The following is a 22,938-nucleotide window of genomic DNA, read 5'->3' as shown; positions in this document are numbered from 1 at the left end:
ATGCTGTTCTACTGCAGTCTTGTAACTGCTGAAATATCAGAGTTTTTTTTAGCTTTGAACTCTGTTTAACATATCCTTCATGTCTATTCTGTTTCTGGAACTCTTGATTATAGTGATATTAAGTACTGTTTTAAGTAGAATTAGCTTAGTCACGTAAAAACAGTTATCAGTATTGAAGAAACACGAGTGCAGGTGTTAATATATAAAATAAATATATTAGAGTATGTATGGATGCCTCAGGTGTATATGTTGTGTGATTTAACCATGCCGAAAGTGTAGAGCTGGTTTAATATTGTACAATTAGTTATAAATAAGGCTTCATGTTAAATGGCAGAAAGCATTGGGGGTGTAGTTGTTTCCTCATCTTTTCTTGATCTTGTTTTGTTTTTCCCCTTTAAAGGTTACTTTTTACTAGTTTCTACTGCAACTTCTGTTGGTAGTGATGCACAGGACCTTCCTGTAACTGTCCCATTCTCCTCCCCGTCCCCCATTAAAACATTTCTTTGCAATTAAAACTTGATTCACAATTTACTAGTCTTGAGAGTCCCAACTCGGTACTGGGAATACATCTTGGCTCTTTATTCAAGATCATGGAATCTTTATAAATAAGCCTCTTTATTTGTTCCCTAGCAAACCTATGAGAGATTCCGTGATCGCTTGTTTTGTGCTCTGTGCTAGTCTGTTGGCAAGATTCACTTTCTTGAATAGTCGCCATGTTGAAAGGGGGTGAAACTGTGTTTTATGTATCACTTTAAAAAACAGTAGTAGAATAGACCCTTGTTGTAATTCGCACACTGTTAGCTGAAAGTTTCTTCAGTGCAATATGAGTATCCCTACCTAATGATGTATTTTGCTCTTTCCAGGTTTCTTTTAAAGATTTTATTAAAGTAAGATAAATATACACCCTTTAGTAATGTTCAAAATTTAACATACCACAGAATGTACAATTTTTTCTACACAATTAAATTTTAAGGGTGGATATTAAAATTTGGTAAGGTTGTCCTCTGAACAATTTATTTTTTGAAAATGTACCTCAAGTGCTTTACCAAATGCGTTTAACTGCTTAGCATTTTGCTTCGGTATCTTGTTTGCAAAGGAGCATAGAGCAATAATGGTCTGAAGGATTTAGTAGCTACTGTAAGAATTGCTTATAAAGTCTGCATTGTTGCAACAATTTTGCAGTGAAACATTAAGTATTTTTGGTCCAATTAGATATGACTTTAATTTTGCGTGTTCAGAGATAAATAATTAATGCATTTAACTGACAAACTTAAAATGCTACATTTGGGAATATTGATAGTAAAATACGTGCAAGAAATTAGTAACTGTTAGTGGTTACAGAAATGAGTTTTGCTCATCCCCACACTTATGGTGAAGATGCAACTTAAATTTTACAATGAACTAGAATAGTATGCTTGCTTAATAAATTATACATTTTATATGTGAAAGAATCACCTGTCTTGTGCATATCAGATACATGAATGGGAGACACATTTTTCATATTGTCTCCATCAAAATGGAATAAAAATGTTGCTCCTGCTCCCAAATGACACTCTAAATTAACAGCATGCTAGATTCATAGTGTAACTTTTTCAGGATTACTCAAAATCATTTGCTAGAGAGTGCATCGTTTACAAGCTGAATCAAAAAGGCAAATAAAGTTTAAATGAAACACTGCACCCCAAGTCTTCACAGTGATCAAAATGCATTATTTTTTTGGAAACTTATCTTAGTATCAGCAGATACTTCATAGGAAAAATATGGCATATCTCGTATCTAATTCTATTACGAAGCCGAACATAACTTTTCTACAGGTTGTTCGAATTGTTGCAAAATGCTATGCATGTAAAAAATCTGGTGTGTGTATGTGTATATATATGTATATATGTGTGTGTGTGTATATATATATATATAGATATATAATATTTTAAAAAAGCTCTGATGAAAGGCAGTCAGATATTTAAAAATAACATTCTAGAAAATGTGTTGAGGTGAGGCATGCAGAGAACAGTTAATTATGCTTTCAGTGTTTATGGAGATCAAGTTTTATGAACTTAGGTTTTGCAACATGGATATTTAGCTTTTATTTTTAAATAAAATTTGAAGCTAGATTGTAGGAAGTTGCATTTGGGGGGTGGGGGAGTGTAGAAAGAAAATTGGCTTTGTTTCTAGTTTCTGCACAGCCAGACTTGCTCTTATGTTTGTAATATTTAGAGAAGTTCAATAGGGGGCCCTGGATGCTTTGATCTAATGCCACAGTGCAGTTTAATGAGAGAGAGGTTTTCAATATTGTCTGCAATATTGAAAATTCTGCCAGCTCAGTCTGATAGAATAAAATGTAAGATTTACACCTTGGAACCCCTCTCATATTTCTGGGCATTGTTTCTTTTTGAAACAGGTAATTACAAAAGTCCTCAGATCAATTTTTGTAAAGGGACTCCCTGATGGGTGCCATGACTGAAGTGTGACATGAGCCTTTTCCAATACAATGGGTGGCCTAACATTCCTCTGGAAGGCCAAGCTCATTAAATATTCTGTTCTTTTTTTCCACCCTCTCCCCCTTAGCTCGACTCAAGCTAAGTCTGAGGTTTCTTCACTGAGGACTTAGGAAAATTGCTTAGAGTTCTCAGATTGAATTTTTTATGTGTATGACTTCATGATGGCATTAGCATGTGCTTTGATCCATGTGTGAATGGCACTGGGTCGGCTCTTATTGCCATATCCAGATGGTGTTACAGGGAACAAACAGTTGTGTTTTAGGATTTCTCAATAGACTGTCTAGACTGGCCTTGCAGCAGACAGATACAGCCACCCATCAAATTAGCGTTTGTCAGATTTATGGTAATGGTTCACCAAAGCCTTCCTGTCATTGACATTAAGATTTACGCCTCCAAAGTTTTGTCTTCTGCAAAATGGAAAGTCTGATCTTTTTAAAAGTAAAAGAGGAAAAAAGTAATAAAGAAAATAATTTCCAAATTAATCACAACATTTTAAAAAGTGATTTTTTTTAAAGAAGTATCTGATTGTCACAGCTGGATTGATTAGGGAAACCTTTTTTCTCCCCCTTCAAATGATAATACGGATGTTCTGTTCTAGTCAGTGTCTCCCATATGCCCTTTTGGAAAGAAAAACATGTATGTGGATTACTACGGCTAGATTTTGCACTTTCATGTTACACTGGAGTAATATGAGCTGCTCCCTGTACGCAGTGGGAATAACCTTTTGACAGGCAGTATGTCCATTCTCAGTGGAAATGTTTTTCCAAGTCTGGCCAGACCTCCTTTGATCACGCCACCTCAAATGTAGGGGTCATAGCTACTATGCTATGTACTATGGCTGTTGACCAGAGAAAGATGATTTGCGGCGTGTGGAGGAATATTTAAATATAATCCAAACTCTTTTTGCGATTATCAGTATTTTGTGTGGCAAAGCTGATGAGTGTGCCGATCTGGAGCATTTAGGAAATTTTAAATTACTCTGAATGTAAATTTGGCTGGAAGCAAGAGGGTGTGTGTGTGTATGTATTGGCAGAATTCTAGTGCTCATCTTAGATTATTAGGGCTGTAGGAGTTGAACGTGCTCAGACATGTTTTGAAAATGTTTTTGTATTTGTTAAAGATAATTGACAAATGGTGAAGAACGTAGTGGGGTAATTAAAACATCCAGACATTACTGGTCAAGCAAACACAAAAGTGTGTTCAGAGGATGATTATGCTTAATGAAGATACTGGATGTTGTAAATTTTTGGGGTGACTGTCATTTTAGAAAGTGTCTCCCACCTTTGGTATAAATGACAGTAATTCCTTCCTAATGCAAGTCTTATGTCTTGGTCTTTTGATTTTAGTAGTATCAGGACATAAAATATAAACAAGATACCTTTGTATGTACAATAGACAAAAGATTCACCATAGGAAAATTTAAAACTGTTTCCCTCCCACCTCCCTTTATGCATATGTGTTTTTTGGGCTCACTTCTGCTCTGATGCACAGCAGCACACATTCCTCTATAGTGTAGAAAAATAAGCTAGCTCATTCTCCACAAATCCATAATCAGTGAATCTGATGATGTCCTCTTATTTTATTGAGAAGACTTCAGTACTTTTTATCTGTTTTTATCATCTTTGCTGATTGATACGCAACTTTCATCTGTGGAAGTATCTTAATGAAATGGTTAGGTTATCAGAGAAACAAATTTTTAATAGCAGATTAAAAATGATTTTTCTTTGATTGTGGATATTCAATTCTTATAGATATTGTTTCTGATTTGTGGGAAGACTAGTTTTTAGCTTTGTCAAATTGTCTCCATATTATATATTGTCTAAGTGGGAAAAACAGCCTTTTCTCTGATTATTCTTGAGTAGAGCTTAACGAATTTCTGGTTTTTATTTTATTTTAATGTTATTTATGCCATTGAAATTTGATTTTATATGCAGTATGGAGCTTTTATAAAACAACTTCATCTTTTAAACCCATTTAACGTTAGTTACCCATTCACTACATAGCTTTGCACATTTTTAAATAGCCTCTTAAAAATTGATTAAAATATTTTAACCTTACAGTAGGTTCACTTCAATTTCAGTGAATTTGGTGAAATGTGCAGGAAACCTGGGGGCAATATTTTCCAAAATCTAGTTACTGTTTTTCTTTTCCTATTTCTTGAGTAGAAGGGGAAACCCCTTACCAATTCTGAAAGTATTGGTACTGAATTCTTTCCTGAAGTTTCAAGGATGCAGACTTGCTGTGAGCATGCTTTCTTTTAATTTTGGTTTGGTAAGAACTTGAAATGAAAAGGTACTGCACACTTCCCAAAGTTGACTTGTTCTTATCAGATTAAAAAAACATGTAGTGAGTTGGAATTTTTGGAGATCACGATTTATCTATTGTCTTGCTGGATATAAAATATACTGTCGCCCTCTTCAGTGGGTATGGTTTATTGCACTGAACACTGCTGGGAATGGATTTAGCAGAGAAGAGAGAATAGAATGCCCTTTTAGGGCAGCCCAAGCCTATAAAAGATAACAAGGAAGGACTGTTAACAAAACATTGGCCAGATCCATGAAATATTGGTTTGTTGTGTTGCCCTGTTTGAGTTATTTTAAATTTCTGAGGTGAATCTAAGTTACATACTAGAGTCTAGAGACCCGACTGAGACTGAGGCTTGCATTTTGCTAGTACGAGGAAGTCCCTGCCCCAAAAAGTTTACAGCCTTCAGAAAAGACAAATACAGAGTTAACCTCTCCTACTTTCTTGGGTGAAGAAATAGTGAATATAATCACATTAGCCCTTTTGGCCAAAGCTTCTCACTGGGGGCTTATGTTCAGCTGATTATCCACCATGAACCCCGAGTGTTTTTCAGAGTCACTGCTTCTCAGGATGGAGTCCCTTATCCTGTAAGTATGGCCCGCATACTTTGTTCCTAGATATGACTTTACATTTGCTGTATTAAAACACATGTTGTTTACCTGCATCCAGATCACTCTGTATTGGTGATGTGTTCTCTGCATTATACCACTCTCCCAATCTTTGTCATTTGCAAGCTTTGCCAGCAATTTTGTTTTTCTTCTAGGTCATTGATAAATGTTTTAAATAGCACAGGATCAAGAACTGATCCCTGTGGGCCCTCACAAGAAACTCACCCATTCAAGGGTGATTTCCCATTTCCCATTATGTTTGAGACCTATCTGTTAGCCAGTTTTTAATCTATTTCATGTGTGCTATTTTGATTTTTATATTGTTCGAATTTCTTCTAGCTTCGAGAGAAGGTGAATGGAGGAGGGGAGAAAGAGGGAGGGAAGGAAAAAGTAGTATGGAAGGTAGTAGGCAGAAGTCGGACATCAGTGTGCAGAGATCCCTGCTGCAACTGCTTTTTGTCTGCTCCTTCCAGTTGAGTCTCTACATGTCTTCACTGCAGTTAACTTGTGTTGTCCTTAACCCCGTGTCTGTCCACATATGAAACCCTGTCACCGGTGTTTAGTGATGTTTTAAACCTGGGCTAACAGGTCTGTCTGGATATATAGCCTAGAGTTAAGTGCCACTTTTACTTGGGGACACAGGCTAAGTCTCATGAGTGCCTATAGTTCTCCAGTACCTTCCCACAATTCCCCTGTGTGCCTAGGAGGACAGGTAAGTTCTCCTGCAGTTCACTGTGAAAGAAACATGAAGCAGCTCAGCTTATTGCAGCACAGAGAGCTGTGAGATGGGTCCCCAGAAGTCCTAGCAAAAGACAAGGATGAGCACAGCACCAGTGATAGACTAACTCAGATGTGGCTTTGCTGTGTGGTTGCTAACAACCAGGCTAGGCCAACTCAGGTGTTCAGACTTGAGAGTGGATCACCAGGGTTAATTCTGCAGTGCAGCCATACCCTTAGTTCCCAGCCTAGATTCACACAGGAGTTTTTTCTTTCCCAAGCTCACATGACGGGGACACGGGCTGGTGTGTGTCAACCCTGGCAGTCCAGTTGCACCGAAGGGCAGGGATAGGGGGCAGAAGTAGCCCTGGATGGGTTTAGTACAATAGGAGGATGTTTATTGGGGTGGAGTGGCACCAGTGAGGTCAAAGGGCTCTAGTGAAAAGTCCAGTCCTCATCCAGTTCCTGGGGAGGTTGCTGGGTTTCCTACCAAAGTGCTGTCCCAGGACTTTGTTTTGGCGATGGAGCTCAGTGGCTGTTAAAATGGGGGAACTTTTTTCTCATCCCTTCCACTAATATCAGAGCCTGTTTATGTTTTGGGGAGTAGGAAGAGCTAAAAAATCCAAAAACAGTCCAAAAACATGTTTAATTTAAAAAAAAAACAAAAAAACCTTACTATTTTTAAACCTTTGGGGTTGGGAATACTATATTCTAAATGTAGGGACAATGTGATACCTGATACGATCGTGTTAGCAAATGCTGATTCTTTAAACCAAGACCATTGTTGCTTTCCAAAACGGGAGCAAAATGAAACTGACGGTTCTTAATTTCACCACTGCCCTGAATTATGGCGTTCTCAGCTTCATGCTGCTGCTGCTTGGGAAGCTCTGAGCAGCAACAGAGGCACTGGAACAACTCTCTGCATTCAAAAAGACAGTGTTGTGTCAATACGTTTTTCAGAAGGTTGTCTTTCCACCATATGAGCCGAAAAATCGGTTAAAGAAAATACTCATTTCTGCCGAAATAAGTTGTTTAATTCCCTCTATACATCATGTACATTTTCCTACTCGTCTCTATGAAATAAACAAGTGGATTTTTTATAACTCTAGTCATAGATTTTTTTTATTTTTTTTTCTCCCTTTTTGACAGCGAGCATGATCTCAAGCCTGGTCTATACTCATGTTGTACGGGTGTAATTAAAATTAGTTTAAAAACAATTTAGGTAAATAGGTGCACACCTCTGTGTAACCAAACATCAGTTTCGTATCATAAATATACATATTGTACAAAGATAACAAGATTCTGGGTATTTTATTCCATGTTTACGGTCATCGTATGTAGTTTTTGGAATGGTTTAAGCGTTATTTTCTGTACAGTTCCACATTTTCAATTTGAATGAGCTGTGTCGACTCTGGAGCCTTCTGTTGCTGTGTGTAAGATACATTAAATGTTTGGTTTAAATAAATAAAAAACATCCCTTTGTCATGTTTCCTTCTTTTCCCTGTTCCAGATGCACGGTGCTCTTGCTGTATTGCAGAGGGCTGACAATGATTGCTTTCTAAAGCTTATGCCTTTAGGTAATTGTTTTTCTGTAGTGGTACATTTTTAATAGCTTTCTTAATGTGCTGTGTATGAATAGGAAAATATTAAAAATCAAGCATCACAACTGAAAAAATATTGTGCTTTATAAGAGGCTTGGCCAACAGAACGTGCTATTCACTGAAGTGGATAGTTGCTGTAATAGAGCAGAATACCAGGTCCAACTGGAACAGGGAAGATATGTGGAACTTGAGGTATGGAATTTTGTCTACCTTCCTTTCTTTTTCCTATTTTAATAACTTTTTCCTCCATTGCAAGCATAGAACTGAAAGAATCTGTCACATTTCAGTCCTCCTCTGTCTAAGAAAGTAATATCCATATGTTGGAAGTTCCCCATATCTTTTGTTCCCCATATGGTTCAGCTCTGTCTGTCTTGTGTGTGCGTGCGTGTATATATCTTGTGAATCTTGTGCTGGCACTGCCCACTCCAGTATCCTGGTGATGACTGTGGATGTCATGTCAGGTGACAGAGAGATGGTCCACTCCACTTGAACACCATGAAAATCAATTTCCAGGCCTCAGATTGAATCTGGTAGTGGACCATTCCTGGTCCTCCACACTACACGCATGTCTGGTGATCCTTCTTCACGTATTGCTTTGTAAAAAGTGCTGCATGTTGCATCAGCTTGAACGTTCTCATTCCTAGGTGTAGTGCATGGCACCATTTCTGCCTAGAAGTGAGGAATACATGGATCACTGTACTTGAGTCCCCATTCAATAGGAAGAGGTGCAACCTCCTGATCAGCCAAAGATGGTAAGAGTTTCTAGCTACTGTTGCTGTGCATCTAGGAGTGTTATGAGTACCTCTGTTAAACATTACATCCAGGATGTAGCAGTATTTTACTTGTGTGCGCAATCTTCTCTCAGTATTCATTTTTAGAATCTAACCTACCCTGTGTTAAAACTGGCAGTTCCAAAAAAGTGTGTCTACAAAAATAAAACTCAACATCTGGAATATAGTGCACCAGATTCTAATCTCACATGAGCACGTATGCTTTGTAGGTACGAGTTCATGCACAGCATGTAGTTGCATCTAAAGCTAAAACCAGGCCTGCATTATACAAAAAGACCACAGCAGCTTAAATGGCTTATGCATCAATGAGAAGACAAGGCACCCTGTGTGAACTGTAGCAAGATTTCTGGATTCTGTGGCACTCTCTTGTAGCAAACTGGAACTTCTTTTGGAAGCCTCGTTTAAACTGAGGTTTTTAGTTATGAAAATGAATAACAGTAAAATAGCCCTGGGGTTATTTGGGTTTTCATATTAAATTAAGTTGATCTTCCACTATCCCACAGTTTCGGCATGTTAAAAGACTTGTATTGTAGATGTCAGTGAAGAAACCAGAAATTTGGGCTTTTGGTTCCTATGGATGGGTGGGAGGTGGCTTGTGATTGTGGGGTAAGCATATTAGGTGTAAGTCTGCTAACATGATCAACAGTGAAACAGTTAACAATATTGACATGCAAACTGTCATCTTTGGGGTGTCAAATGTGACAACTGATTGAGATGAATTGGGCAGTTCACCCTCACATTGTTCTTCGACTGTGTACAGACAGACTCGGGAAGATGAACACTACATTGATTTACACTTAGAATCATAGAATATTAGAGTTGGAGGAGACCTCAGGAAGTCATCTAGTCCAACCCCCTGCTCAAAGCAGGACCAACACCAACTAAATCATCCCAGCCAGGGCTTTGTCAAGCTGGGCCTTAAAAACCTCTAAGGATGGAGATTCCACCACCTCCCTAGGTAACCCATTCCAGTACTTCAGCACCCTCCTAGTGAAATAGTGTTTCCTAATCTCCAATTTAGACCTCCCCCACTGCAACTTGAGACCATTGCTTCTTGGTTCATAGTTTCAAGATTTTCTTCACAAGTATATGGGATAGAAATCCTAAATTAAGAAACTGTTTTCCATAATATATATCTCGCAATTGTGGTAGAGACTTTAAAATATAGAATGAAGGTAGATTGGGGGATGGAGAGTACATAGTAGCTTCTTGTCATTTTCTTTGTCATTATTAACAAGATTGTTCTCTGTTGTACTGAAATGAACTGTGTGGAGTAGCTTAAAAGACTATACGTTAGAATGGGATGAATGCTGTTGTGTGATTCTCTGTGGTGTATGGTACTAAGGGGAGCAAAGCCACCTCAGTTCCACAGTAATGGAGTGAGAGGCCCACACTGAGTGGGAAATAAAGCTGCACAGGATATCTTTTAATTTCCTTCTCCTGTCACAGTATCTATCTGGGGAAAAAGGTGGAGGGAGGTGTTTGGCAGAAGCCATTAAGGTCAGGTCTAGATGAGAAATTTTTGCTGGTATAATTGATTCTTTACCACACTTTTACATTGGCAAAAAACAAACCCTAATGTAGACAGTTATTCTGGCAAAATAACTAGGGTGAGGAAAGAGTCCTTTTGCCAGTATAGCTTATATTGTTTGGGAACTGGTATAAACTATGCCAGGATAAGCTGCGGGCTTATCTGCACAGCTAGTTAGTGCTTAGCAAGTGGGGCTGTGAATATACAGTGTGTTAGCCTGCCATGCACTGACTGGCCTTATGGACCCTGCTACCACTCACTAAAAGTTCTGTTGTGCACAGTACCAGGGTCCACACAGCCAGTCAGTGCATGTCAAGTTAGTGCGCTGTACATTCAGACCCTGGTTTGCCACACACTAACTAACCAACCAACCAACCAACCATGTAGGCAAGAATCTCCACTAGGAAGGTTTGGTGGTATAACTATACCGAAAAACCCTTTCTAGTGTAAACTAGACCAAAGTGGCATGTCACCCTGGCTATACTGACAGTTTAGAAAAACAAAACAACCCCAGAATGTATAACATGGTTAGAGCATTAATTTGTCTCTTCATAGAATATCAGGATTGGAAGGGACCTAAGGAGGTCATCTAGTCCAACCCCCTACTCAAAGCAGGACCAATCCCCAATGTTCTTGAAGAATGTTGTTCACCTTTCAAGGTCTCCATCCACCTTGAGTGTCACCAGGAATGTCAAAGCGTAGCTGTAGCGAAATGTGACACAACAAACAGGCTGGCCATGATGCTTTGAGGTGGAGAAGTGGTCTGAAAAGACTTGACTGAGAACCATCCATGTGACTGGAGGGGATCTATGAGGCTTGGCCCTTACCAATACCTGGATCTCTGCCCGCTTATTTGAGCTCCTCTCTTCCTCACTGGTGCAGCGAGGAAGATGCTGCAACACTATCTTCCCCCTTGCACAACTTTTCCTTTTCTGTTCACTTTTATGCAGAGTGGGACTATAGTGTCAAAGTAGGTATAGGAAATGTGCTAGCATTAGACATTACCTACCTTCATTGATCAATTTGTCATGGCAAGATATTATTCTGATATCCAATCCTCAGTGTAAATCTGTGTAATCCATCTGTGTAATCGAGTTTTAGTGCTTTCATTGTCTCGAGCTATCAGTAATGAACACTGCTTTTTTGATAAGTAATTTGAAACGACTCTAATCACTCAAATTCTTTTGGAAGATTGATTCAATTCAGCTCTATACTAAAGTACCAGAAAGTAGGTTCATGGTACAATCAGTGCAGGAAACATTACAAGAAAATCACTCTTCTCCTGCTCATGGCACTTTCTACACTAAATCTAATGAATATTACAGAAATAGTTTGACTATCCTAAGTGCAATATGGAACTAGAATAATTTTTTAAAATACAGTTAAGTTTTCTGTCATAGGAAATTGGAATTGTCCCTGAGAAAGATCAAAGAAAAGACCTTCCTTTTCCTGTAGTCAGACAAAATAGTTTAATAAAAAAGGAAATACACTACTGTAGATTATCTGACAGAGAAATAAAACACAATATGTAGCTGAAACATGGAGAAAGTCTTACACTACTTTAGAGGGGTTTAATAATGAACAGCTTGGATCAGAAGCATGGTCAATACATGTATCTCTGAATGCATCTTAATTTTACCTTCAGTAAATATTGCATGTAAGAAAAAATTGCCCTTTACTTGGCCTGTTGGTGATACAAAGGAAGTAAGAGTTTAGATTTTGTCTGAGCCACAGGATAGTGATAATTCTTGTTAAAATAAGTCATCTACAGTATGCACTTAAGGGAAATTCAAAGCTATTACAGCACACTGCCTGCCAAAAACCTTAACTCATTTATGACAGTCTAATAATGCTAAATTCTTTGAACATGTGTTGAAAAGGGGAAGCTGAAAGGCCTAATTCCTGAAAATGTGGGCAGCATATAATTGCATTGAAATATTTGTGAGTTAGTGTAATAATTAAGTAAAAACTTATACAGATCTCATGGTCTGTATTTTTTGGTACATACATATTTAATAGTATGTGCAATTGTTGACAGAAGTTCAAAAATTGAACAAGAAAATGACCTATTTTGTTCTTATTCAGCTTTTGCAGAGGCATTTACAAATATAACCTATTCAGTTACCATTTGGTTGTGCTGTATTACCAAGAAGTATTCTTTAACTGGAAGGTCATCATGAGACTTTGCAGAAGTTGCGCAGATTAGTTATTTTTATTTTAAATAGAGGCTTATACAGCCACATCAAACCAGCATAGGGTAAATGGGTGGTATGTAATTTGAGGCTAGATTTAAGTCTTCTAGTTTCCTCTCATTAAGGGCACTTGTCCTATGTATTTGCACCATAGCATCTCTCCCTCTCCCCACCTTGAACCTTATACTATTTTAAGTTGCATCCACCCAAAGGAGGTGATCAGCAGTCAGTGGTGAAAGAACAGGCTAAGAACTATTTAGAAAAGCTGGACATGCACAGGTCCATGGGGCTGGATCTAATGCATCCGAGGGTGCAAAGGGAATTTGCTGATGTGATTACAGAGCCGTTGGCTATTATATTTAAAAACTGGTGGCGATTGGGGGAGGTCCCGGATGATTGGAAAAAGGCAAATATAGTGCCCATATTTAAAAAAGGGAAGGAGGAGAATCCGGGGAACTACAAACCAGTCAGCCGCACCTCAGTCCCTGGAAAAATCATGGAGCGAGTCTTCAAGGAATCCATTTTGAAGCACTTGGAGGAGAGAGAGGTGATCAGGAACCATCAACATGGATTCACCAAGAGCAAGTCACGCCTGAAACCTGATTGTCTTCTATGATGAGATAACTGACTGTGGATATCGGGAAAGCAGTGGACATGATATATCTTGACTTTAGTAAAGCTTTTGATACAGTCTCCCACAGTATTCTTGCCAGCAGGTTTAAAAAAGTATGGATTGGATTAATGGACTATAAGGTGGATAGAAAGTTGGCTAGATTGTCTGGTTCAACGGGTAGTGATCAACATCTCGATGTCTAGTTGGCCACCGATATTAAGTGGAGTGCCCCAAAGATGGGACCTGGGGCTGGTTTTGTTCAACATCTTCATTAATGATCTGGATGATGGGATGGATTGCACCCTCAGCAAGTTCACAGATGACACTAAGCTGAGGGAACCCGTAGATACACTGGAGGGTAGGGATAGGCTCCAGAGCGACCTAGACAAACTGGAGGATTGAGCTAAAAGAAATCTGATGAGGTTCAACAAGGACAAGTGCAGAGTCCTGCACTCAGGAGGGAAGAATCCCATGCACTCCTACGGCTGGGGACCAACTGGCTAAGCGGCAGGTCTGCAGAAAAGGACCTGGGGATTACAGTGGACGAAAAGCTGGATATGAGTCAGCAGTGTGGCCTTGTTGCAAGAAGGATAACTGTATATTGGGCTGCATTAGTAGGAGCATTGCCAGCAGATTGAGGGGAAGCGATTATTCCCCTCTATTTAGCACTCATGACGCCACATCTGGAGTATTGCTTCCAATTTTGGGTCCTCCACTACAGAAAGGATGTGGACAAATTTGAGAGAGTCCAGCGGAGGGCACTGAAAATGAGTAGGGGGCTTTGGCACATGACTTGTGAGGAGAGGCTGAGGGAACTGTGTTTATTTAGCCTGCAGAAGAGAAGTGAGGGGGGATTTGATAGCAGCCTTCAGCTACCTGAAAGGGGGTTCCAAAGAGGATGGAGGTAGGCTGTTCTCAGTGGTGGCAGATGACAGAACAAGGAGCAATAGTCTCAAGTTGCAATGGGGGTGGTCTAGGTTGGACATTAGGAAACATTATTTCACTAGGAGGGTGGTGTAGCACTGGAATGGGTTACCTAGGGCGGTGGTGGAATCTCCATCCTTAAAGGTTTTTAAGGCCTGGCTTAACAAAGTCCTGGCTGGGATGATTTAGTTGGTGGTGGCTCTGCTTTGAGCAGGGGATTGGGCTAAGTGACCTTCTGAGGTCTCTTCCAACTTTAATGTTCCATGATTCCATGTATGTAAGAAGTCCAGTCACACACTTGCTCTGGAGAATTTGAAAGTTTGTCGAAGTATCTATTCTTTATGCCCCATTTTCTATTTTATCTTAATTGTTTAATTTTAACAAACGAGTTTTAACTTATTCTTTCCCTACTAATATTGTTTAAGCGTGTACTCTGGTTATGCTGAGCTGTTCCTACAGGGTTTGCTCCTTTGTGTCTGACATGGGAGAGTAATGCTTCTAGGAAATGCCACTTGAATACTATGGCTGCTTGGAATTGTTGAGAGTATATAAATGAGAAGCTGAGATTTGAGGATCAAGCGAGAAGAAAATGGAAAGTGGGGGGATCAGGAAAACTAGTCAATAGTATATTTTCCATTAAGCATATACTCTTTAGTATTGTTGGAAATTCTTTCATATTGTTACAGTGAACCACAAATATATGGTTAATATAGAACAGTTTTTACATTGTTCAATACTCAGTTTACCAATGAAGCTAAATACTTTTCAGCTTGAACATTTTTTAATGTGTTAATAGATGAAAATCAAATTGTACTGATTTTAAAAGGACTTTTATTAGAACAAGATTCAAAGGTTTTTCACTATTTTAGCTAGATAGTATACCCAGATAAAAATCTTCAAATGTTTGACGGCATCCTTTATGGTTCATTTGTTTTAGAAGGACATTACATTCATATTTTCAGTTAATTGTGTCTTTAAGAAAAATCTTTAACTCAAGATAAATTGGTATTTATTGATTGTGAGACAGTATTGATTACAGCTATCAGGGTATTGACACCTCATCAGTTATTGGGAATGGACCACATCCACCCTGACTGAATTGACCTTGTCAACACTTGTTCTCCACTTGTAAGGTAACTCCCTTCTCTTCATGTATCAGTATATTCCTGCATCTGTAATTTTCACTCCATGCATCTGAAGAAGTAGGCTTTTTTACCCATGGAGGCTTATGCCCAAATCTGTTAGTCTTTAAGGTGCCACCAGACTCCTCGTTGTTTTTATTTAGAATGACTTTCACACATCCATGGTTTAGAGTAGGAAGTTGCAGTATGGTGGGTTAGGGCAGAAGTGAGGGTAAATCTGAGGCCTTTCACTGTTCCTGCGAAAATCTATCCAGGCTTGGTAAATTGTAAACCACAGAAATCACTATTTACAATACTCAGTAGAACTTGTTCTACACCAGCTCCTTAATGTTTATTATTCCAGCTGTACCTGGCATATGCTCCTGACTTGTTGAGCTGATTGCCTGTCCTCCCCCATCAAAATATCTCCAAGTTTAGGGGAGGGTATCAATTGCTGAGAACTAAAAAAGTTCTCAGTTCAAGTTTAAAATCTTTCATTGAGTGGTGTTAATATTTCTATTCACAATAATTTGTTATTGAGAAAGGCCTCCTAATCGTACCAGAAGAGGCAGACAGTTACACTGCTTTCCATTTTGCAGATAGGGTAATTGAGAAGTTGCATAAGGCCATTTTTTGCATATGTGGGAATAGAATTCAGACTGAATATAATGACAGACCCCGGTCTCATCCGTGTAGCAACATTGCCTTTCAGAATGAATGTGTCAAATCTATGTGCTTGGCTATGATGCCAAACTTTGTTTTAATCACTTTCGAAGACATACTCTTCCCTCTGTGCTAGGAATAGAATCTTGGAATCCTGACTGCAGCTATTATACTGCTGTGTAGCAAATAGTTGTGTAAACAACTGGCAGTGTAGGTCATGACCACAGCTGATAATCACCTACTACTGCTACTAGCTACTCCTTTAGCTGAAATGATAGTGATAGGTCTCTAATGTGAACTTGAATATTCTGGATTCAGTCCCTGCTGATGATGCATGCAGGATGTCATTACAGTTGCACATGACAAAATTTGTTTCCTTTTAAAGAATCTAGGAAATTCTGTTGCAAAAAGCTGTCAAAAGAGCATTGCAAACTCAAGCACTCAGATTAAGAAATACCAGAATTATTTCTGTTTCAGGATTATGTCTGGGAGGATGTAGCTGAGGGCCATTGTGATTACACTTCTCTTTCACAGGATGCTCCCCAGTCCATGTATTCTTCTGAACACCTTTATTCTTTATCACCATACCTTTATTGATTTAACTGGGAATTGGTCCTGCTTCGAGCAGGGGGTTGGACTAGATGACCTTCTGGGGTCCCTTCCAACCCTGATATTCTATGATTCTTCTTGTTAGAACAAATGGGTAATGCCTGTCACCTGTGGAATTTGGAGACGATACAGTGGTGGTGCTGTGGTAACCCCTGCTCTTCACCTGAGCCCACCAAAAATTGTTTTTCTGATAGTGGAACAAGTTGATGGTTCTGTTTCTCAGGACTACTTTGTTTTATAACTCTAATTTTTATTAGGGCTGTTGATTAATCATAGTTAAACTAATACAATTTAACTTTAATCACGATTAAAAAAACTTAATCACAATTAATCACAGTTTTAATTGAATTGTTAAACAATAAAATACCTATTAAATATATTTGGATGTCTATGGAAATCTATTAAATATATTTGGATGTTTTTCTATATTTTCAACTATACTGATTTCAATTACATCACAGAATACAAAGTGTACAGTGCTCACTTTATATTTTTATTACAAATATTTGCACTGTAAAAATGATAAACAAAAGAAATAGTATCAGAGGGGTAGCCATGTTAGTCTGGATCTGTAAAATCGGCAGTTTTGTCTGGTCCTGAAGTTTTTTTGCTGCAGGATGGCTACCTTTTAAATCTGCTATGGTGTGTCCCAGGAGATTGACGTTTTCTCCTACAGGTTTTTGTATATTGCCATTCCTAATATCTGATTTGTGTCCATTTATCCTTTTACGTAGGGACTGTCCAGTTTGGCCGATGTACATAGCAGAGGGGCATTGCTGGCACATGATGGCGTATATTACATTGGTGGACATACAGGTGAATGAAGCGGTGATGGTGTGGCTGATCTGGTTAGGTCCGTGATGGTGTTGCTGGTGTAGGTATGTGGGCAGAGTTGGCATCGAGGTTTGTTGCATGGATTGGTTCCTGAGTTAAAGTTACTATGGTCTGTTGTGTCGGTGATGGTGAGAATATGCTTCAGGTTGGCGGGTTTTCTGTGGGCGAGGACTGGCCTGCCTCCCAGGGCCTGTGAAAGTGAGGGATTGTTGTCCAGGATGGGTTGTAGATCACTGATGATGCGTTGGAGAGGTTTTAGCTGAGGACTGTATGTGATGGCCAGTGGAGTTGTGTTGGTTTCTTTTTTGGGCTTGTCTCGCAGCAGGAGGCTTCTGGGTACATGTCTGACTCTGTTGATCTGTTTCCTTATTTCCTCCTGTGGGTATCGTAGTTTTGAGTGTGCTTGGTGAAGATCTTGTAGGTGTTGGTCTCTGTCTGAGGGATTGGAGCAAATGTGGTTGTACCTCAGTGCTTGACTGTAGATAATGGATCGTGTGGTGTGTCCGGGATGGAAGCTGGAGGCATGAAGGTAGGCGTAGCGGTTGGTGAGTTTTCGGTATAGAGTGGTGTTAACGTGACCGTCGCTTATTTGCACCGTGGTGTCTAGGAAGTTGACCTCCCATGTAGATTGGTCCAGGCTGAGGTTGATGGTGGGGTGGAAGCTGTTGAAATCATGATGGAATTCTTCCAGAGTTTCCTTCCCATGGGTCCAGGTGGTGGTGGTGGTGGTGGTGATGATGATGTCATCAATGTAGCATAGGTAGAGAAGGGGCGTGAGTGGATGAGAGCTGAGGAAGCGTTGTTCCAGGTCAGCCATAAAAATGTTGGCATATTGTGGGGCCATGTGGGTGCCCATAGCAGTGCCACTAGTCTGGAGGTATATATTGTCACCAAATTTGTAATAATTGTGCATAAGGATAAAGTTACAGATCTCAGCAACCAGTTGTGCTGTGGCATCATCAGGGATACTGTTCCTGACAGCTTGTATTCCATCTGCGTCTGGTATGTTTGTGTAGAGAGCCTCTACATCCATTGGGGCTAGGATGGTGTTTTCTGGAAGATCACCAATGCATTCTAGTTTTCTCAAGAAATCAGTGGTGTCATGGAGACAGCTGGGAGTTCTGGTGGTGTAGGGTCTGAGTAGAGAGTCCACATATCCAGACAGTCCTTCAGTGAGAGTGCCAAATGCCCGAGATGATGGGGCATCCAGGATTTCCGGGTTTGTGGATTTTGGGTAGTACCCTTAGAGCCCCAACCGGGGCTATTCTATCTATGTTGATTTGTTCCTGTGTTAGTGTAGGGAGTGTCCTGAGTAGATGGTGCAGTTTCTTAGTGTGTTCCTCAGTGGGATCTGAGGAAAGTGGCTTGTAGAATTTGGTATTGGAGGGTTATCTGGCAACCTCCTTTTGGTAGTCAGACCTGTTAACGATGACAACAGCACCTCCTTTATCAGCCTCTTCAATTATAATGTCAGGGTTGTTTCTGAGGCTGTGGATGGCATTGCATTCTGCACGACTTAAGTTATGAGGCAAGTGATGTTGTTGTTCCACAATTTCTGCCTGTGCACGTCGGCAGAAACATTCTGTGTATAGGTCCAGACTGTCATTTCAACCCTCAGGAGGAGTCCATGTGGAGTAGTTCTTCTTGTGGTGTTGGTGGGAGGGTATCTGTGTATCAGTACACTGTTCAGTGTTATCTTGAAAGTATTCTTTGAGTCGGAGATGGCGAAAGCAGGCTTCCAGATTTCTTGCTTGCATATTTATACCCGCCTCTGGAAATTTCCACTACATGCATCTGACGAAGTGGGTATTCACCCACAAAAGCTTATGCTCCAATACGTCTGTTAGTCATAAGGTGCCACAGGACTCTGCCGCTCTTTCAAAAGAAATAGTATTTTTCAATTCATCTCACAAGTACTGTATCTCTTTATGAAAGTGCAACTTACAAATGTAGAATTTTTTTGTTACATAACCACTCAAAAACAGTGTAACACTTTAGAGCCTACAAGTCCACTCAGTCCTATTTCTTGTTCAGCTAATCGCTAAGACATACAAGTTTGTTTCCACTTATGTGAGCTAATGCTGGCCGCTTATTATTTACAATGTCCCCTGAAAGTGAGAACAGACATTCACATGGCACTTTCGTAGCCAGCAATGCAAGGTATTAATGTGCCAGATATGCTAAACATTTGTATACCACCTCTTGCTTCGGCCACAATTAGAGAACGTCAGAATGACCACACTGGGTCAGACCAAAGGTGCATCTAGCCCAGTATTCTGTCTACCGACAGTGGCCAATGCCAGGTGCCCCAGAGGGAGTGAATCTAACAGGTAATGATCAAGTGATCTCTCTCCTGCCATCCATCTCCACCCTCAAACAAACAGAGGCTAGGGACACCATTCCTTACCCACCCTGGCTAATAGCCATTAATGGACTTAACCTCCACGAATTTATCCAGTTCTCTTTTAAACCCTTCACAACCTCCTCAGGCAAGGAGTTCCACAGGTTGACTGTGAGCTGAGTGAAGAGGAACTTCCTACTTGTTTTAAACCTGCTGCCCATTAATTTCATTTGGTGGCCCCTAGTTCTTATATTATGGAAACCAGTAAATAACTTTTCCTTATTCACTTTCTCCACCTCACTCATGATTTTATATACCTCTATCATATCCCTGCTTAGACTCCTCTTTTTCAAGCTGAAAAGTCATAGCCTCTTTAATCTCTCCTCATATAGGACCTGTTCCAAACCCCTAATCATTTTAGTTGCCTTTTTCTGAACATGCTTCCACGCTGATGACACTCGTTTGAAAAAAATGCTTTAAATTAAATCTGTGACTGAACTCCTAGGGGGACAACTGTATGTCTCCTGTTCAGTTTTACTCACATTCTGCCATATATTTCATGTTATAGCAGTCTCTGATGATGTCCCAACACATGTTCACTTTAAGAACACTTTCACTGCAGATGTGACAAAATGCAAAGAAGGTACAAACGTGAGATTTCTAAAGATAGCTACAGCACTTGACCCAAGGTTTAAGAATCTTAAGTGCCTTCCAAAATCTGAGAGGGACGAGGTGTGGAGCATGCTTTCAGAAGTCTTAAAAGAGCAACACTCCAATGCAGAAACTACAGAACCCGAACCACCAAAAAAGAAAATCAACCTTCTGCTGGTGGCATCTGACTCAGATGATGAAAATGAACGTGCGTCAGTCCGCGCTGCTTTGGATTGTTATCGAGCAGAACCCGTCATCAGCATGAACGCACGTCCCCTGGAATGGTGGTTGAAGCATGAAGGGACATATGAATCTTTAGGGCATTTGGAACATAAATATCTTGCGACGCCGGCTACAACAGTGCTATGCGCACGTCTGTTCTCACTTTCCGGTGACATTGTAAACAAGAAGCGGGCAGCATTATCTCCTGCAAATGTAACCAAAACTTGTTTGTCTTCGCTATTGGCTGAACAAAGAGGTAGGATTGAGTGGACTTGTAGGCTCTAAAGTTTTACATTGTTTTATTTTTGAATGCAGTTATTTTTTAGTTCCCAATTCTACATTTGTAAGTTCAATTTTCAATTCACCTCATAAAAGCACTGTAGTGTAATCTCTTTTTCATGAAAAATGCTATTTCTTTTGTTTTTTACAGTGCAAATATTTGTAATAAAAATAATATAAAGTACACTCTGTATTCTGTGTTGTAATTGAAATCAATATATTTGAAAATGTAGAAAAACATCCCAAAATTTTTTAATAAGCAATAATAGAATACCATTTAACAGTGCGATTAATTGCTATTAATTTTTTTAATCGCTTGACAGCCCTAATTCTTATTTATTTACATGTAGTAGTGTCTTCATTTCATCTTGTACTTTGTTCTCTCTCTTCTGAGCTGAGAAATCACTGGAGAATTGAGGCCCTAACCTTTGGTTTGCTCTGGTACAGCACTCTAGCATGCTCTGTCTCTCCCCCGTCCCCGCAATAGAAAAACCCTGCAAACATTGAGCCAACACTAACAGGTGCTTTACGTAGCTTTTTCAGCCTGAGAGGGTGAGCTAGCGCTGCTGCCACAAACCACTGACCCCATTCTGCCAGGATATGGTGCTTTTGAGTCACACCAGCATGCTAGGTCTGTCTCTAATCTGTAACTACCATGAAAAGGCTCAATCAGCAGCGTGAGAATTATTCCTGGAAGGATTTCTGAGGGGAGGATATCACACAGCCTACTCCTGGGCACTTCACGGGGTTCTGGTGCCTGAAAAGACAAAAACCAGGTGCCCCATTCGTAAGAAACTAATTCATATCTTAATTAAGCAAATGGTGTAAAAATCAAGGTGTAAAACTTTTTTCACTTGCCTTCCCACTCTTATGGAATGTTTGGGACTTTTCTCCTGTGCAGGGGCTTTCTCAGTACTCCCGGTCAGATTCCTCCCACACACTGCAGCATGTCTGGGCATGCAGAGAAGTGCTCCTGCTCAAACCTGTTTCTACTTTTGAGACACCTAATCTCAGGTAGCATAATGTGTAATGGAAACTGTGTTTCTATGGCTTTTAGCCCATGGACCATTGCTAGGGCTCTGTGTCTGTCACGAATTCCATGACTTCCTGCAACCTCCATGATTTCTGCAGCAGCCAGTGTGGCTGACCCCGGGGCCAGGCACACTGGCCGCTGCTGGAATGGCGCTGCAGCGAGCCGCATCAGCTGCTGCAATGGCTCTGCAGCCAGCCAACCGCCCAAGGAGCAGCTGATGTGGCTGGACCCAGGGACTCAGTGGTCCTGGGGTGGCTGGAGCAGCAGCGGGCCCCCCCACAGCGGGCCCCTGGATTCCTCCCCCCCCCCGCCCAATTCATTCATGAGTATTTTTTAATATAAATCATGGACATGTCAGGGCAGTAATTTTTTGTTTTTTTTTCGCCCGTGACCTGTCCATGACTTTTTAGTAAAAATACTTATGATTAAATTGTAGCCTTAACCATTGCTTCTGTCAGGAAAACTGGTTCAGAATCTGAAATAGTTATATAAGAGTTAGGTATGTCATCAATAGATCTCAAAGCGCTTCACAATTTTTAATGGCATGCGATAAAGGCTTTCTTTGCCACTTCCCTCTTCATAGGCGAAATCATGCAGCAAACATTTTTGAATCTATTAATTTATTCATTGATTTCACTGATTAAATGTACGTTATCAGGTGTTTGCCTTAACGGAAAGGATTTTGTCCCTTACATAGCTTGTCATGTTTGACTCTGTATTGATGTCCATAATACATGATTTATTTTTTTTATAACAGAATGATACTGGAAGAGTTAGTGGAAGAGTAAGATGTCATTGCAGGACTGATTGAGAAAAGAAGCATTTGGTCAGTCACACATTCTGTTTAATAAAGGAGGCAGTATAAATGCCCAAGGAAGTCAGATATTTTTAGTGTTCCTCATCACATTTGCCCTGTTGTGAAAATTAATCTTTAAATGCAACCCCAGCCTCAGTTCCTTTTTAATTCTGCCTTTTACAAAATCATATCTAATAACTTAGTTTGAAAACTCTGCCACATTCCTTAATTCAGATGTAAAATGTTATTGTAAATACTGTACCTTACTGCACCTACCAATTGTTCTAAATTGGGCTAGAGATAATCCTGAGCATAAATGCTTCCTCTTAAGTGAGAAATTGCTCTGGCATGGAAAGAATTTTTTTCATCTCTTGTCATACCCTTTACATAATCCCTGCATTTCAAAAACACTGATTGCATGATGTCAGTTATAGGAATCTGAACTGTAAATATCCTTTCTTTATCTTGCCCTCATATTACAAAATCCTAATGTCCAGTTGCTCTATCAAAAATTTAAAATGCCTGAATGCCAAAATTGTTGGTTTTAAAACTCTTACTACCCTACTCATGTAAACAGTGTAACATTTCTTTTATATTAATATAACAAAGT

The 22,938-nt window shown here is 39.8% G+C and overlaps 1 protein-coding gene across 5 annotated transcripts in view; it reads left to right on the top strand.

Moving 5' to 3' along the window:
* Positions 1–22,938, top strand: part of ARL15 (ARF like GTPase 15) — a 336,015-nt gene that overhangs the window by 89,099 nt on the left and 223,978 nt on the right. For 3 of the 5 annotated variants that reach the window (XM_073343929.1, XM_073343931.1, XM_073343930.1), the window contains one exon: positions 16,907–16,988. The exons of the other annotated variants lie outside the window; for them this stretch is intronic. In XM_073343929.1, the coding sequence (XP_073200030.1) occupies positions 16,926–16,988 (63 nt within the window). In that variant the 5' untranslated portion in view covers positions 16,907–16,925. Of the gene's footprint in view, positions 1–16,906; positions 16,989–22,938 lie in introns of those variants that run through there. 5 annotated transcript variants of the gene reach the window in all.

This window comes from Lepidochelys kempii, chromosome 5 (assembly GCF_965140265.1).
Source record: "Lepidochelys kempii isolate rLepKem1 chromosome 5, rLepKem1.hap2, whole genome shotgun sequence".
Classification (NCBI taxonomy): Eukaryota; Metazoa; Chordata; order Testudines; family Cheloniidae; genus Lepidochelys; species Lepidochelys kempii.
This window is presented reverse-complemented; position numbering and strand designations above follow the sequence as displayed.